The sequence below is a fragment of the Zeugodacus cucurbitae genome, chromosome 6, assembly GCF_028554725.1.
Source record: "Zeugodacus cucurbitae isolate PBARC_wt_2022May chromosome 6, idZeuCucr1.2, whole genome shotgun sequence".
Taxonomy (NCBI): domain Eukaryota; kingdom Metazoa; phylum Arthropoda; class Insecta; order Diptera; family Tephritidae; genus Zeugodacus; species Zeugodacus cucurbitae.
The window spans coordinates 46,528,998-46,544,222 of NC_071671.1; the positions used below are offsets into that span (position 1 = coordinate 46,528,998).

At 36.5% G+C, this 15,225-nt stretch overlaps 2 protein-coding genes across 2 annotated transcripts in view; one reads left to right on the plus strand and one right to left on the minus strand.

Moving 5' to 3' along the window:
* Positions 1–3,991, minus strand: part of LOC105209924 (uncharacterized) — a 53,884-nt gene extending 49,893 nt beyond the window's left edge. The window contains exon 1 of the mRNA XM_054233483.1: positions 3,725–3,991. Coding sequence (XP_054089458.1) covers positions 3,725–3,991 — 267 coding nt within the window. The remainder of the gene's footprint in view (positions 1–3,724) is intronic.
* LOC105209884 (protein prickle) overlaps positions 1–15,225 on the plus strand; it is a 117,363-nt gene that overhangs the window by 39,441 nt on the left and 62,697 nt on the right. Inside the window, exon 3 of the mRNA XM_054235284.1 lies at positions 6,590–8,380. Coding sequence (XP_054091259.1) covers positions 7,095–8,380 — 1,286 coding nt within the window. The 5' untranslated portion in view covers positions 6,590–7,094. The remainder of the gene's footprint in view (positions 1–6,589; positions 8,381–15,225) is intronic.

A 15,225-nucleotide genomic window follows, 5' to 3' on the forward strand; every position in this document is an offset into this window, starting at 1 on the left:
AGGGGAATGCTGAAAGGTAATTATTTTATATTTTTCGCAATCGGTTTGCTGTTTAGCCAAGCATTAAAAATTTTCCCAATTTCAATTGAATTTTAATTGTTGTTTGGCATTCATTAGGCGGAAAATTATTACGTTGGAAAGTTATTTAATGATATTTGAATTAGAAGTTCTTAGTATTTTTTGAGAAAATACAGAAAAAAAATGTTTATGAGTTTTATGAAGACATATATATTCGGAAATTTTAAACAATTGTGTTTTTAATGAAGGTTGTTAATATTAGATATCGATAATCTGTTTCCATCTAGACGGCAACTTCATAATAACAGCAAGCTTTTTTGGGTATCCAGCCTTCTACAGATGGTTTGGTGACTAACTCCCATCTCCTGGGCGATGTCACGAGATGCCACATACCGGTCTAACTCGATGTCTTCCATGATTTGATCAATATTAGTCGCCACAGTCCTTTGAAATTTCTTAGCGACCCTTGGAAAACCAGCATGAAAAGCATCGATCTCTCTTAGGTCAGTAACTGTCTCCTTACAGAGCTTCAATTAAAAAGCTAATAGAAAAGTAGGGCTTCGCAAGAAGTGGAAGAAATATTATCGTAACCAACTAACTAATTTTCTTACACTCACTACATAAAGAGTTAGTATATACTTTCTGTTCTTATTTTTGATCCGTTCAACAGATTGATGTTCTTGACGTTTCTGGGCAATAAAAAGGCCAAAGAAAATGTTGCATGTGTTAAAAAAAGAATATACACATTAAGATTATTTTATACAGAATGGTAACAAAATACATCGCTTAACCGACGCAGTTGGTTTCCTGTGACTTTTTTCTAAAACAAAAATATCCATTGCTAAGTTTTCGAATTGAATTGAATGTGAGCATACAATTTGTTTTCTGAAGGAAAGCCATCCCTACTGAGCCTTATAATATCCTGGTTTATGAAGAATTCCATCGAAATCCATTCGGTGCACTTATCATTTTATTATTCAATATTTTGTCTTTAAAATGGGTTCTCACTCGGTATCATATTTCCAGATTAAAGCGAATAACTAATAACCATTTTAATGGGCAGCTAACCGCAAATGTGCTGTTAATGGCTAAAATGGCTAAGAGTCTATAAATTTTAATTGATGGCCAATGTTAAGCAAATGGCGAGGTAATAACCGCGAATGGCCTTTCGGATTTGACTTGAGTTTTCATACACAATTTTCCAAAGAACTTTTATATGCACAATCAAAACAAAAATTCAATATGCGATAACAGACAATGCACAGACAACGTGAAAAATCAATGTTTGATGTTGCCACAGCCAAGGCTGATGGCAGGCAACGACGGGCAGCAAGCAGCTTGCCACGCGGACTCTGATGGCACATCAATACCCGATCAATTGATAGGGGATAGTGGTTGGCCACCGGTCGATTGCTTTTGGGCTGCACACACCTGATGGCCAGCACATTCACTTGCCGATGATGCGAACGTCTATCAATGGCATTGTAATGAGCGAAGTGGCCACAAGCCACAGTTGCTAATAATAAAAGAAAATAAAAAAATAAGAAAAGAACGTGCTATCTGTATTTGTGTTTACTAAGAACATTGCTGTTACTATGAGCAAGTGCATAGTCATGGCTTTTTTTTGCTTTTTTCCGTGCATCAAGCTGCGCATGCGCATGCAACACACTTGCTACACTGCGTGACGCATCTAAAAAGTAAGCTGAGTGGCGAAAAGTGAAGACAAATAGAGTAGATTGCGCAAATTGAAAATAAAAATTGCAAAAACTGTAAATAGTGAAGCGCAGTAGATTAGCAAGCGTTGTGTGGCAAGCAACTACTGTGGGTACACTTCTTGTGCAATTTGTGCCAAGCAAAAGAGGGCAACCTAATAATAATGAAGCACAGGCAGTCGGCAGCAGTCAGCAGACACTAACTGTCTGCCACGCTGACTGACGGATGGCCTGACTGTTTGACTGACGTGCTGAGTAAATGCTTGCCACAGCCCAAACAGTGTGCAGTTGCAACATTCATTGCAAATACGGAAGCACCGGCTTATAGTTTTAGTTTAGCAACAAAGTACACACTCTTGACCGGTGTTGCCACTGTGTACATGCAAATATAAACTTACATATGTGTATAACTGTTTGTACATATTTGTTTTTTCATACATATGTATATTGCAATATGAACACTCTACTTTATTTCGTTTACCTAAGATTAGAACATTATTTGCAAGCTAGCCAATGGAGATGGATGGAGGACTATGTTAAGGAAGCTTTACAGTTGTTTGGAGGAATCAAATTAGTCTATATTGAGATTTGATTCCACTGAAACTTGTGTTCCTTCTAATCTTTTTGCGTTGTTTAAGAATTTGTATTGATTTTCAGACGTTATGACAAAAACAATGTTTATAAAATAGTAGTTGAACAGTAATAGTACGAGAGCCCACGACCAAAATTTTTGTCTCATAGCAATACGGCCAAAACCGCATCAAATCGATAGATGCGATTATCTTGAACTCGAAAATACCAATATCAGACATTTTCCGCGTAGCGTTTGATCTGACCGAATTTTCAAAATTGTCAAAGAATTTTACCGAACTGCATCATAGCAATATGTCTGATTTGCAGACTGTAGTTGAATGATAGTTCTGAGATACCGGAAACATATTTTTCAGACGTTAGTGGTGTAGCGCAAACCCGTAAAATAACTTACAAAAATAAAAAATGAGACAAAAAAAATGTCTCATAGCAATACGTCTGAAAATCCTTTTTATTAGTAAATTTGGTTATTTGATGCGAACAAAACAATTTTCAGACGAAAATGTGAACGCATTCAATTTTGAGACCGTTTTGAAAATGTTAACAAATTTTACGGATCGGTATCATAGCAATATGTCTGAAAATTGTTGGACATGATAAAATAAGTTGTCCACATGTGCAAAAAATTTATATCAGACAAATTAAGTGTAGCACCTTCTCTATCAGACAACTTTTCGATACCCAGATATCATTTAAAAATCGTATTGAGGCATCTTGAATTTTCTGTTACAAATCAATGAATACGTTGCGACCCTGAATTTATTAGATGATAATTAACAAAGAATTTACCCGAAACCGTAACATTGCAGTTGAAGGACTGAAATAAATCGCACAAAAGGAAACTAGGATGAAGTTGAAAAAAAACGCTATATTTAAGGTTACAAAATATTCTCGTATTCAATCGCTGTCGGATTCGGAATCGTCGTCTTCAAAATCACTCTCGACGTCGCTCAGGAGCTCTTCAACGTCCTCTTCTGTAAAATAAACATCTTTAGTGAAAATCACGAACTTATTTATGAAATTAACAGCAAAAGCCATGTAAGCCAAAATAACGTTGCTCAACTCAGGTAGTTGGTTGCCAGAGAACCACGAAAACTGAAATCGTCCCTCGTCTTCATACCATCCGCAGTCTGCAGGGTTCAGTTCGGTTGGCGTTTTGGTATGAGCTTTGCTCCAGACTTGTGCAATATATTTTGTTCGTAATAAATGTTTCTCCAATTCCGTTTTGCATGGTGGTAGATTGCAGGCGTCGTAATTGGATAACTGAAGATTCAGAGTTGTCGAAGCCTCGGCGTTTTTAATTTTATATGTCATCGAAAAAATGTTGAGTCGAGCTAAATCGACGTTATTAATTTTTTTTCGTTGTACAATCTGCACGTGAATTCTTCCAAAACGGGGAATACCTTGTCACTATCAGAAGTATAGCTGCCCAAATCACCGAAAGCTTCTTGATAGCGTTTCGAATTTTTTAGCATCGTCAATGGTCTTTTTTTACCCTTGCGATATAACGCGGGATTATAATCGCAGCCGGTCATTGCATGAAAAGCAGGTAAAGATTTTGCCAGAGTGGATCCCAATGTCTCGTATAAACGTGAAACATCAATGTAACGCCGGGAATTGCCAACACCAACATCCATAGAAATTTGGACGCCACTTTCTACAAATTCCATATTTCCGAGCATTATTATTAATATATCGGTGTCTGAACATCGAATCGTTACTTTACCCCGTTGTTTCATTTGGCAGACATGGTAAACGATCTTCGTATCTGCCTCTTCGTGTTCTTTGCAAGTTAAATCTTCGTTGATTGTTTGGATAACTAAACCATCTTTCACCGAATATTCATAACAATAATAATATAAGTGAGCGAGTGGAGGAGTAAAACAGTGTGTTCTATGATATCTGTAATCTGTCAAAGTACTTATAATAGACAAGGGAGATTCTTGAATATCTATGAAGGCTGTAAATTAAAAAAAAAAAACATTTAACAGAGGCGTCGGTCAGGCGACTCCGAAACGTTATTTTCGTTTTTGGGAGTATATGCTACACTTAAAGTGTCTGAAAACAGGTTTTTGGTAATCCTGGCAGCAATACGAAAAGTTGAAAAAAAAAAAATTATCCGTATTGCTATGATACAGGTCGGCTAAATTTGTTGACATTTTCAAAAATGCGCTCAGGCTATATGCTACGCCTAAAATGTCTGAAAACAAAATTTTACGTAATACAATTATAAAATCTATGTACATTTTCACTATCAGACGTATTGCTATAATACCGACTGTCTTTTTTTACTGACACAGCAGAAATGGCCTCCCACGCAGTTGCAACACTTTCGACCGTTACTACACGCCTAGTCGGGTTCAGAATCATACAATCTAACAATTTTTTATGTTTTTTGCCGTATTGCTATGAGACATGGTTTTGGTCGTGGGCTCTCGTACTATAAAGAGTTTTAGCTTCCTTGCAATCCTGATTTAGGTGACTTATTCCTCACATTTTTTTTTTATTTTTTTTCCCGCAAACTGTTCAAAATTTAGTAAGATTTTGTATTTAAATATACCAATTAAGTGAAGTTTCCTCACTTAAGAACATTTTAAAATAATAAATAAACTCCGCGTGGTCGGAAGGTAGGAAAAATTTAGGAGGAACAATTATAAGAATACTCCTATTATATATCGATACTAGACCACGTATAGCTGGCAAGAGGCTAGTACCTATCGCGAGTCGCTAGTCGCCACTTTTTTATATTTGTATAGTATACAGAAGTATTAAAATCAGACTGATAAAGACTATTTACCAACAATATTTTTCGGGTCTTTTGCTCAAATACGTCGAATATTAGCCGCAATTGATTATTTTAAAATTTATAAACCATAAAAGAATTCAATTTTAACTTAACATCGGCGCAAACTAAAACATCAAGGTATCACAATATGAATGATGTAAATGACGGAACAAGTTTTCCAATAATTTTCATAAAGCGCTATATCAGGAACTTTTTCTTCTTCTTGACTGGCGTAGAAACCGCTTAAGCGGTTATAGCCGAGTCCACAACAGCGCGCACGCATCTCTCCTTTTGGCAGTTTGGCGCCAATTGGTAATACCAAGTGAAGACAGGTCCTTCTCCACCTAGCCCTTCCATCGGAGTGGAGGTCTCCCTCTACGAAATTATCTACAACTTCAAAGTTATGACTGTCAACAGTGACGTGGGAGCCAAGACGCGAATGCGCTGACTGTTTGTTTGATGACAGGAGATATTTCATCTTGTCCTCGTTCACCACCAGACCCATTCGCTTCGCTTCCTTATCCAGGCGGGAAAAAGCAGAACTAACGGCGCGGGTGTTGTTTCTAATGATATCGATATCATCGGCGTACGCCAGTAGCTGTACACTTTTATAAAAAATTGTACATTCTCTGTTTAGCTTTGCGGCTCGTACTATTTTTTCCAGCATCAGGTTAAAGAAGTCACACGATAGAGAGTCACCTTGTCTGAAACCTCGTTTGGTATCGAACGGCTCGGAGAGGTCCTTCCCGATCCTGACGGAGCTTATGGTGTTGCTCAACGTCAGCTTACACAGCCGTATTAGTTTTGCGGGAATACCTAATTCAGACATCGCGGCATAAAGGCAGCTCCTTTTCGTGCTGCCGAAAGCAGCTTTAAAGTCGACATATAGATGACGCGTGTCGATCCTCTTTTCACGGGTCTTATCCAAGATATGGCGAATATCTGGTCAGTTGTTGATTTTCCAGGTCTAAAGCCACATTGATAAGGTAAAATCAGTTTGTTGACGGTGGGCTTTAGTCAGGAACGGCTCCTCTAAAGAAGTAGTTGAAGCTATCTTTGAAGCTTATTAAATAATCGATTAGATGCTATCTCTTTTATGCGTAGAGCAGTGACCATTAATTTTAACTGATTTTAATATTAATGAGTGGTTTGTATATTTTGAAACAGTCTTCAACTATAATTTCACTTCAAATATAATTGTTTAAATTAACCCAGATTAAATAAATTAAATTAACTCGCTTTTATATCAAGAAGGATACTATCAGGGTTACTATTTCATACTCACTAAAGTAATTTTACTAAAAAAAATTCAGCTTTTTGCAAAGAGAAAAAAATCTAAACAACGACGAGTTTGTTACCATAAGAATGGCGACCAACAAATGGAGCAAACGTTTTGGTAACAACAAAAACTGAGAATGTGACAACAAATCTCGGTCAATAGCGAATTTCACACATAAATTTTAACCAAACATAATTTATTTAGGTGCAACACACCGAAAAGAGTTTACAAAAAATCAATGAATGAACCAACAGTGACAATAAACAGAAGCAGCAGCAGGACAAAGGCGCATAAATACAACGATATAATTATACGAAAAACAAAGCAGGCAACTGGGCAACAACAAGAAAGTCGAAATGTAAAAAGTACAAAATAAAGAAATAAACACAAAATAACAACAAGAAGAGAAGAGGACGATAACTTTACTTGTTTGAAAATGAAAAGAAAAACATAAAAGTTGGCAAGAACTAAAAACTAAAGCTTTAAGACAACAAATAAAAGAAAAAAGTTAAAATAACAAAACAACAACTAAAACAAAGTCAGCTAAAGAAGCGCAGAGAAAAAACTTGCAACAGTAATTGCTGATATACCTGCAACACAACCAAATTACTATAGCAACAAGCAACAACAGCAATAAAAATCAGCAATAACAACACCAACAAGTACCTACATACACACACGAGCGCACTGAGCACCCTGCATAGACAACATGGAGAACATGTCATCATCAATTGAACCGGTGCCGGTGGTGCCGCGCACCGCCAATTTGCTGGCATGCAAACAATGGTGGCGCGTCTGCTTCTTATATGGCGACCAGCAGAAGTACTACCGCCAAGTCTACAGCAAAGCGGCGGCGCAACGGTTGGCGCTCTCCACTGGCGGCACGCTAACCACCGGTGGCTTTCCAACGGACAACGACAACGATAATGACAACGAAAATGAGACGCACAGTGGCAAGGACAGCGGCTGTAGTGGCAGCATGCAGACCGCGGACTATGATACGGTGGCTGGCGATTTTATCGAAACGCAATTAGACGACGCAGATGCTAACGAAATAACAGCAACAACAACATCAATTACAGATACTACCTTAGCAGATGCGATCAACAGCAGCGATATGGTTAAAAACCATAATCAGGAGTTGAACAAACTGACAGCCACCAAGAAGAAGAAGAAACAGAAGGCTAAAGAAGGTGACGAGCAAGCGCCAGCAGTGGCACTCTTTCCTTCCAAATATCAGACAACGAATGTCAATGCGACCGAGTCACCAGCAACGAATACGCTCTTCAATACAACTAGCCGAGGAAAAAAGTTGCTGCGCTCGCTGCGTGTGCACGTCGGGAAGAGTCGGCATAAAGGGGCGTCGGACACGCACGAACAGCCCGAAAGCGAAGCCACTAAAGGTAATGCCAAAGTCACTGTGCTCGACGACCCATTCCTTTTCGGCATTGACGCCGATCATTTGGGTGATTTGGTGCGCGGCAAGCAATATGCGCCAAACACCACCGAACACATTTCCAAATATTATAATACTTATCTGGAACAAGAGCAGCTCGCGTTGGATGCGCATGGCGATGCGCAGTTGGATTTCGGTCAACATTTGTCTACTGGTCCCTCAACACCCGTGCAATACGGTTCCATGTCGCATGAGCCGGACGCGGAGCCAAAGCCGGCGTTGCCACCGAAAAAGAAGAAGCAGAGTAATTATGAGTCTCTAAGTGGTTTAATGAATGGTGGTGGTCTCGTTGATGGGGGCACCTCCGAACTGCAGTTGAATGAGAGTGATTTGCAATTTTTGAATTTGAATATGCGCAATCGCAGTTTGCCGCGCAGCATGAAACCGTTCAAGGATGTGCCGACCGACATTAGTTTCACATTCACGGAGGCGAATGGTGATGCTGCGTCACCACCACGTGCAGCGCCGTTGCAGAAGAGCGCCACCTGTGAGCGTGATATGAATTTGGTTGCGCATTTGAAGCGAGAGGAGAGCGATGAGTAAGTTTTAGTGTTTAAGTTTTGTACCGTATATTGTTCAGAAAATATTTATATGCTTAATATAACAATTTTTTTATTTTAAAGTTGCTCTTTTTCATAACTGTTACTTGATTTATACTCAATTTTCTTTGTCACTTCTTAATGAACAGAAAGAGGTCAAAAACTGAGTTTCTCTACTGGAATTTATTTGAGCCAGTTTCGAGACAATTTCTCAAATTTTGAGTAAAAAAATATTTAACGTCATGTTGACAAAAGTTATATGAATTTAGTCCGCAGGAATACATGCATCTAAGTTCGAGTTCATACATGGAACTCATTCCGTTTATGCGGACAACCCATGTCCGTCATTTTCAAACTTTTCGTATCCCAACGAAATATTATGAACAAGAAAACAAAATTTGTTATCCGTACGTATTCTCTTCCACAAACAACGAGTTGCCGTAACAAAAGTATACTCGTATGAACAGGTTTTACTCGCAGTAAATAAACATCGAACCTTGAGGCTAGGTGGGTTTCATGTATCCAAAAAAAGAATTTATTTTTGCTTATTTTTTTATATATTATACATATCAAGGATACATATTTACGCCAAATTTGTATACATTTTTTATTCAAAATTTTCGAAAACTCAACCGTAATACCTCATCTTCTTTGACGTCTAAAAAAAATACTCATGACATGGACAGCATAACTCATTATTGGTTCATGGTTCTTTCAAAGGATCTATCTGTTAGAATATTACTCAAATCGATTTGAAAGAATAGGAGAAGATTTTAATCATACATGTTGTACTATTTAATAAGATAAACAAAGAAGAAAAAGTTCAATTAGGTAAAGTTTGAGATATAAATTCACCAGTCCGTGCACCATTTTAGATATAATTATTTGACAAATTTCGAAAATGTCAATACTGATGAAACTATTTTTCTAAAACAATTCTAATTCACTTCCGTCCCCTTCTGTAACTATATTTTCTAACATAGTATAAAACTTTTGTTGCTTTGATTGACACATTAAAAAAGATATTGAATAATTTTTCGAAATTGTAATTCATTTACAAATGTATTTGTATACAATAATGTTAAACGCACTTGAAGGAACATCGTAATGAACTTATAAATTAAAATTTTTATTTTTTTGTGATCTTCAACATCATAATTTGTCTACATGATATTGTTGACATATCAATTTGTCATCTCTGATCTGCTGATCTTTCATTTAACAACAGTTCTTTGAGTTTGTTCATATCAAAAAACTCCAACATATGTTAAAGAAGATCACAAAAAAACGATTCAATGCAAACTCATGAATTTCAAAAATCGCACTTATTTGTCAAAAGTAATTTCACGCGACGCAATGTCAATTTAAATTACTCAACACAACATAAAAAACAACAATAAAAGCAACCACATAAAGAAAAAAATCAAGACGAACAACCAATAAGACAATCAATGAATCAACCGATGGATACAAGTGAATGATGAGCGAATGTCGCTGAATGGCAAGCACGTTTGCTAAATTAGCCAAATGAAGATGAGAAGTGAGGTGTTGAAAGCCGCAAATCGCGCAACAGCAATCTCTGTTTTCAAATGAGGAGTGTATAGGAAGAACAACAATACTAAAGAAATAAAAAAATCGAGAAAAACTGGCAACAATTTGCGCACAAAGACAAAAACCAGAACAAATCAAAATAATGATTGATTAGTCTTGGTCGTCTGAAGCAGCAACTGCCATGCAACATGCCGCCACTGAAGGCCCTGCGCACAGTGCGGGACGTGAAAGGCGCTTAAAGTTAACCGAAGTCAATGTACACATGAGTTGGGTGAGAACAGCGTCGCCGCAGCGCAGGGTCGTTGGGCCACAACGGGTATCGCTTGCAAAATCGAAACCGCAAAAGTGTCTGTGCGTGTGTGTTTGCGTGGCAAGTAAACAGCAAAGGCGAACGAAACGATGCGCAGTGAAGCGGGCAACAAATCGAGTGGACAGCGAACAAGACAGGCGGCTGCACACAATAGACAGAGGCTGCCAAATGGACAACAGCGAGCCCACACGAGCGCCAAACGCACAGCACATAACGCACGCATTTCACTGTGAAAACGCACACATATGTATGTGTGTAGTTGTTTGTTCACTTGAAATTGAAACCTGGCTTTGTTTACTTTGAAAACATATAAAAAAACTGAACAAAGCTGCAACGGAAAAGAAACTCAATAGCAGTACACTTGGCCAGCAAATGTTACGCATGTGCTTTGGTGCGCGGCCAAGCGTAGTGGGTCCGCAATGGCCACATCCTGCCGCATGCAGCCTTTACATTGTTGCTTTTATTTGTGCAGTTTTTATTTTTTCCGATTTACATTGTTACGCATGCGCAGCTCATGTTACTCGATTTCGTAACTGCTCGCCTGCTTTGCCGTTTCTTGTCTGCCTGCTGGTCTCGCTACACTTTTTTGTGCACCACGGACAGCTAAGTGATTTAAATGCATTTCTGTTCACTTTGGTGTAGTGTTTTTTGTTTGCGATTTTTTTTTTTATTATTTATTTTCGCAAAAGTATTTCTTCATTTGGCCCCTTTTGTGCATTGACAGGCATCAGACGGCAGCGCCAAGCGGCGAAATATGAGAGCAATTGAGTAATGCTTATGCTTGGGTATAGTGTTGTGAAAAATAAAGGAAGTGTCGTAATTAGATGTTTATATTAGTGATGGTAAAACGCGTAATAAATCTTTGTAACTGAAAATTATTCCTACAAAAGTGAAGGTAGACGCAAATGAGACCCATAAATGCTCGGTATCCACACGTTTGATTGTTGGTGACAAAAAGGAAGTGCTCTTTCATTTTTTGATTCCACGAGTGGAACATATAAGAATTATATATCATATGATTTACATTAGTCTTGAAAATAGTGAGAATTACATCAATATTACTCGAGAGTCTAAATCCCTTCAATATTTTTAAACAAGCGTAACTAGAATAATTCCAGTCCTGTCTTCTAGCACCTTATACTTCTGCAATTGACAGAATCGCTTTCTAACTTAATTTTCTGCTTTTGATATATACTTGAATTGGAACTTAATTTTTGAATACATTTACAGTCCACATCATCGAGATATGTAGACCTATAACTCTACCAAAATCCCTCCAACTTCATTTATACAGTCGTTGGTGTAAAATTTCTTCAAAAGTTCATTGAGCCCGGATGAGATATTAAAAAATGAAGTATCACCCAGTCGTAAATTTGATAAAAATCCCTACATCATAAGCATACAAAATCCAAGCCATTTAAGTTAAAATTATTTGATTACATAGCGTTCCAAACAAACTTGTAGTTGTTAGTGACAGAAATATATGCCTGTGATGAAACGCAGTTGAACCTCTGATTGAAATTATGATTCAGGAGTGATCTACGCCAATTTTTGACAAACTAAATATCTAATTTAGTAATAGAGGGCATCCATGTTCACGATATTATTTCCCTCACTAATTCTTCTTACAGATTTCGTAACATATAAATTCCAAATTAATTTAATACAATTAGATTATAATTGAGAAAGCAGTTTTTTCTTTTCGCACAGCCGACTACTCGATTAACCTATTTACATGAGAAGTTGGTAAGTTTCATCAGCTGATTGATATTTTATCAATAATCACAGCCAACTTTAAAGTATTCCAGTTTCAATTTGTATTCGATTAAGAATTAATGTAATAAAATGAGTTTTTTATTTTGTATCCAAATCAGCACTTTAATAGAGTAAAGGCCGGTTAATTGATCACTTAACTCCTACGCCAATAACATATTAATTCAAAGTATTAATCGTATATATATTGTAAATAGTGACACTTTTCATTAAAGATAATCGCTTAGTAGTATGCAAATCGTCGAAAATAACGTGGCCATCACTATTCATTGTTTACAGTTGAATAATGTTGAACAGAAGATATGCACATCATAAAATGCGTATAATCCCCGCGGTCATTTTTTTTCTGTGAAATCCCTTTTTGTAGATTTGAAGTTATGTCCGCATAAAGTAAATATTTACACAAAGAAATTTTTTTTCAAAAATAGTCCAAATAAATTGTGAATGAGTTCAAGTAATTGTAACATAAAAATAGCGCATTTTGATGTATTGGAAAAGTATATCGTTTTATAATATATTCCTTAAATATAGCCATTTATTTTTCAATATAACTTTCATAATTAAAATTTATTTTCTTTTCCCTCTTTCTAGGTAAGTTTCAAAAATTACTGGATGTTAATGCAATTCTATGATTTTAAGTAAGTAAAATATGCTCAGAATTAAAACAGAGATACTTGAAAAAATATGTCCACATATATGACTGCTTCTATGCCGCACAACACTGTATCTATCACAAAGTGTATATCAGCCTCATAGCCTCGCTGGTGTTGCGCACACCACTTCGGGTGTCAACATTCTCAACTCAATCAGAGTGCTGCCTGCGCATTTGTGGCGCGTAATGTGAGCTCATGCGCCTTTAGTTTATTGACAGCATTTTATTTTTTACTTTAAAACTAGCTTATGTAAAATATTTGCTTTTATTTTTTCTGAATTATAAACTTGAGGTGTGCAAACTTCCTCGCTCCTTAAATGCAATCCTTTTTCTATAACAAATATTGACCATCCTTTTTGTTTATATTGGCCGCCTCTTCACCTTGTGCTCGAGCATAAATGCGCACAAATATGCTAAAATGGCCTATCGACTCATCTTTCTGGCCTGGCATTCGCTTGCGGTTTGGCCAACTTAACCAACTTAAATTGCATTATTCGATATTCGTGGTTGCGCACATGATTTTGCATAATGCAAAAATGTAAATTCTGAACGTAAATCGTTGAGCTATGACAGCGGCAGGTTTTCTGTCGAGGTGAATGTTCTGATTAGAGTGTTGCATTTTTTGTCGGAGTGTGTAGTGTGAAATATAAGGTGTGGTCTAGGAGGATTATAGTGAGGAAAATTGTATATATATTATAGAAAAGAAAAGTCTGTCAAGATAGAAAGCTATTTTAAGCTCAATATAAAGCTATTTTTGACGTTTACTAAATTTTATTTATTTATCGGAATCGGTATATTTTCCACGACAGATGGGAACTGGATTTTTATTCGGTCAAGGTCTTTGCTTATTCAAAATTATTTGGGAACGTTTTCTGCCACTTTAACAACAACAACATGATATCTAGAAAATATATCATGAAACATTCACTTCTATACACAATGCAGTCAACCGTACTTCTCTTCCTGCAACCCTTTCCATACATTCTCCAGCGCTCTTCGATCTCATTTTCAATTACCATTCTCGTGTCATATTTATATCAGCACCGCTGAGAGACAATCAACATTCTCGCCAGCTCCCTGCTGTAATGTCATTTAAATTAATGCAAAATGCGTGCATTTGAAAGTCATTCGGTTTGTGCGCCAAACAATAGCAAATCAGCCATATAAGGACGAAATGAAGCTAGAATAGTTGGTGAATATAGTAAAATGGATAGTTTATTGAACTGAATGCATACAAAATTATGCTACTTTGGTTTGGAGGTTGAACTGAATTATGAGTGCGCTGCTGCTGATGTGGTTTGTAGAGAGATGTACGAGCACTTAGTGGTGGAGGCAACCTTTCAGTTTTCATGATTATTTGGTATGCAAAAACTTATACAAAAAATATGAAAAATAAGAAGAAATAAAATAAGAAAGATAATAAAATAAGAGAACGAATACTATATAAAATAATGTCAAAATATAAAAATAAATATCAATTTGAACATAGTATTTAGACGATATTAGAAAATTCGAAATTCAAACAAAAGACTTAAGCAACAAACTCGATTGTAGTTGACAGTCAAATAAACTGAAATTTAAGTACTGAAGCGCTTAAAATTGAAGAAAGATATTAATAAACCATTAGCCAACTCCGTTTTAATAAAAGTAAAAAAGAAATCTAATAAAAATCCTCAGAAAAAATTGGGTTTCCAAGAATAGCTTATTCCACAAACCACTCCCACATATCAAACCTCAAGCACTTATAATAATATTACAGAGCTAAGAAAATGTTTTAAAGTTCGCCGAAATACAAAAAGAACAATTAAAAAATCACAAATTTCTCCAAGCCCAGCCAACAGCTAGCAGTGAAATGTTCATGAAAACGCTCAATACACATTTATTACACAATTCTTCTGTGGTACAACGTTTTAATATGCCATTTGTAGTCGCTTATACAACCGACGAAATTACGCAAACAAACAACAATCATGTTTTATGAGTTTCATGTGCCTGACTAATAATTAACTACCATCTGTTTGCGCAGGTCGCGTCGTCGGGCAACTGGCAAAAGTCATCATCATAAGAAATTTACTACCAACTGATAAATGATCTCGTAAATGTTCTAACAACAATCGTCAAATAGTTGAGTTAACCTTTGTATGATCATGTTGGTCATTTATGACTTCAAATGTTTTGGTTGGTTGAGTGAAATAAAATGGTTTTTACATATACTTGAACTTGCAGACATCTAAAGATTTTTAGGTTAGGTTAAGTTGAAAATGTTGGTCTATAGTTAGTACACGTGGAAACATTGTATAGGAAGAGTACATTGTAATGATAAATTCTTACACTTATTATCTATATAATCCCATTTGATACTCCAAATATATAGCATCATTTGACTTTGATGGGCTTTGATGTACTTTGACTTTGATTTGTGGAATTAAACAAAAATGTATAATTGATGTCTTTGCCTGATGCTTGAAGTTGTTTTCGAGCTTAATAGTTGTTGTTGTGATTGTGATATAAGACTACAAATAGAAGTATTTCTAACGATTTCCGAAAGACAAAGGAATT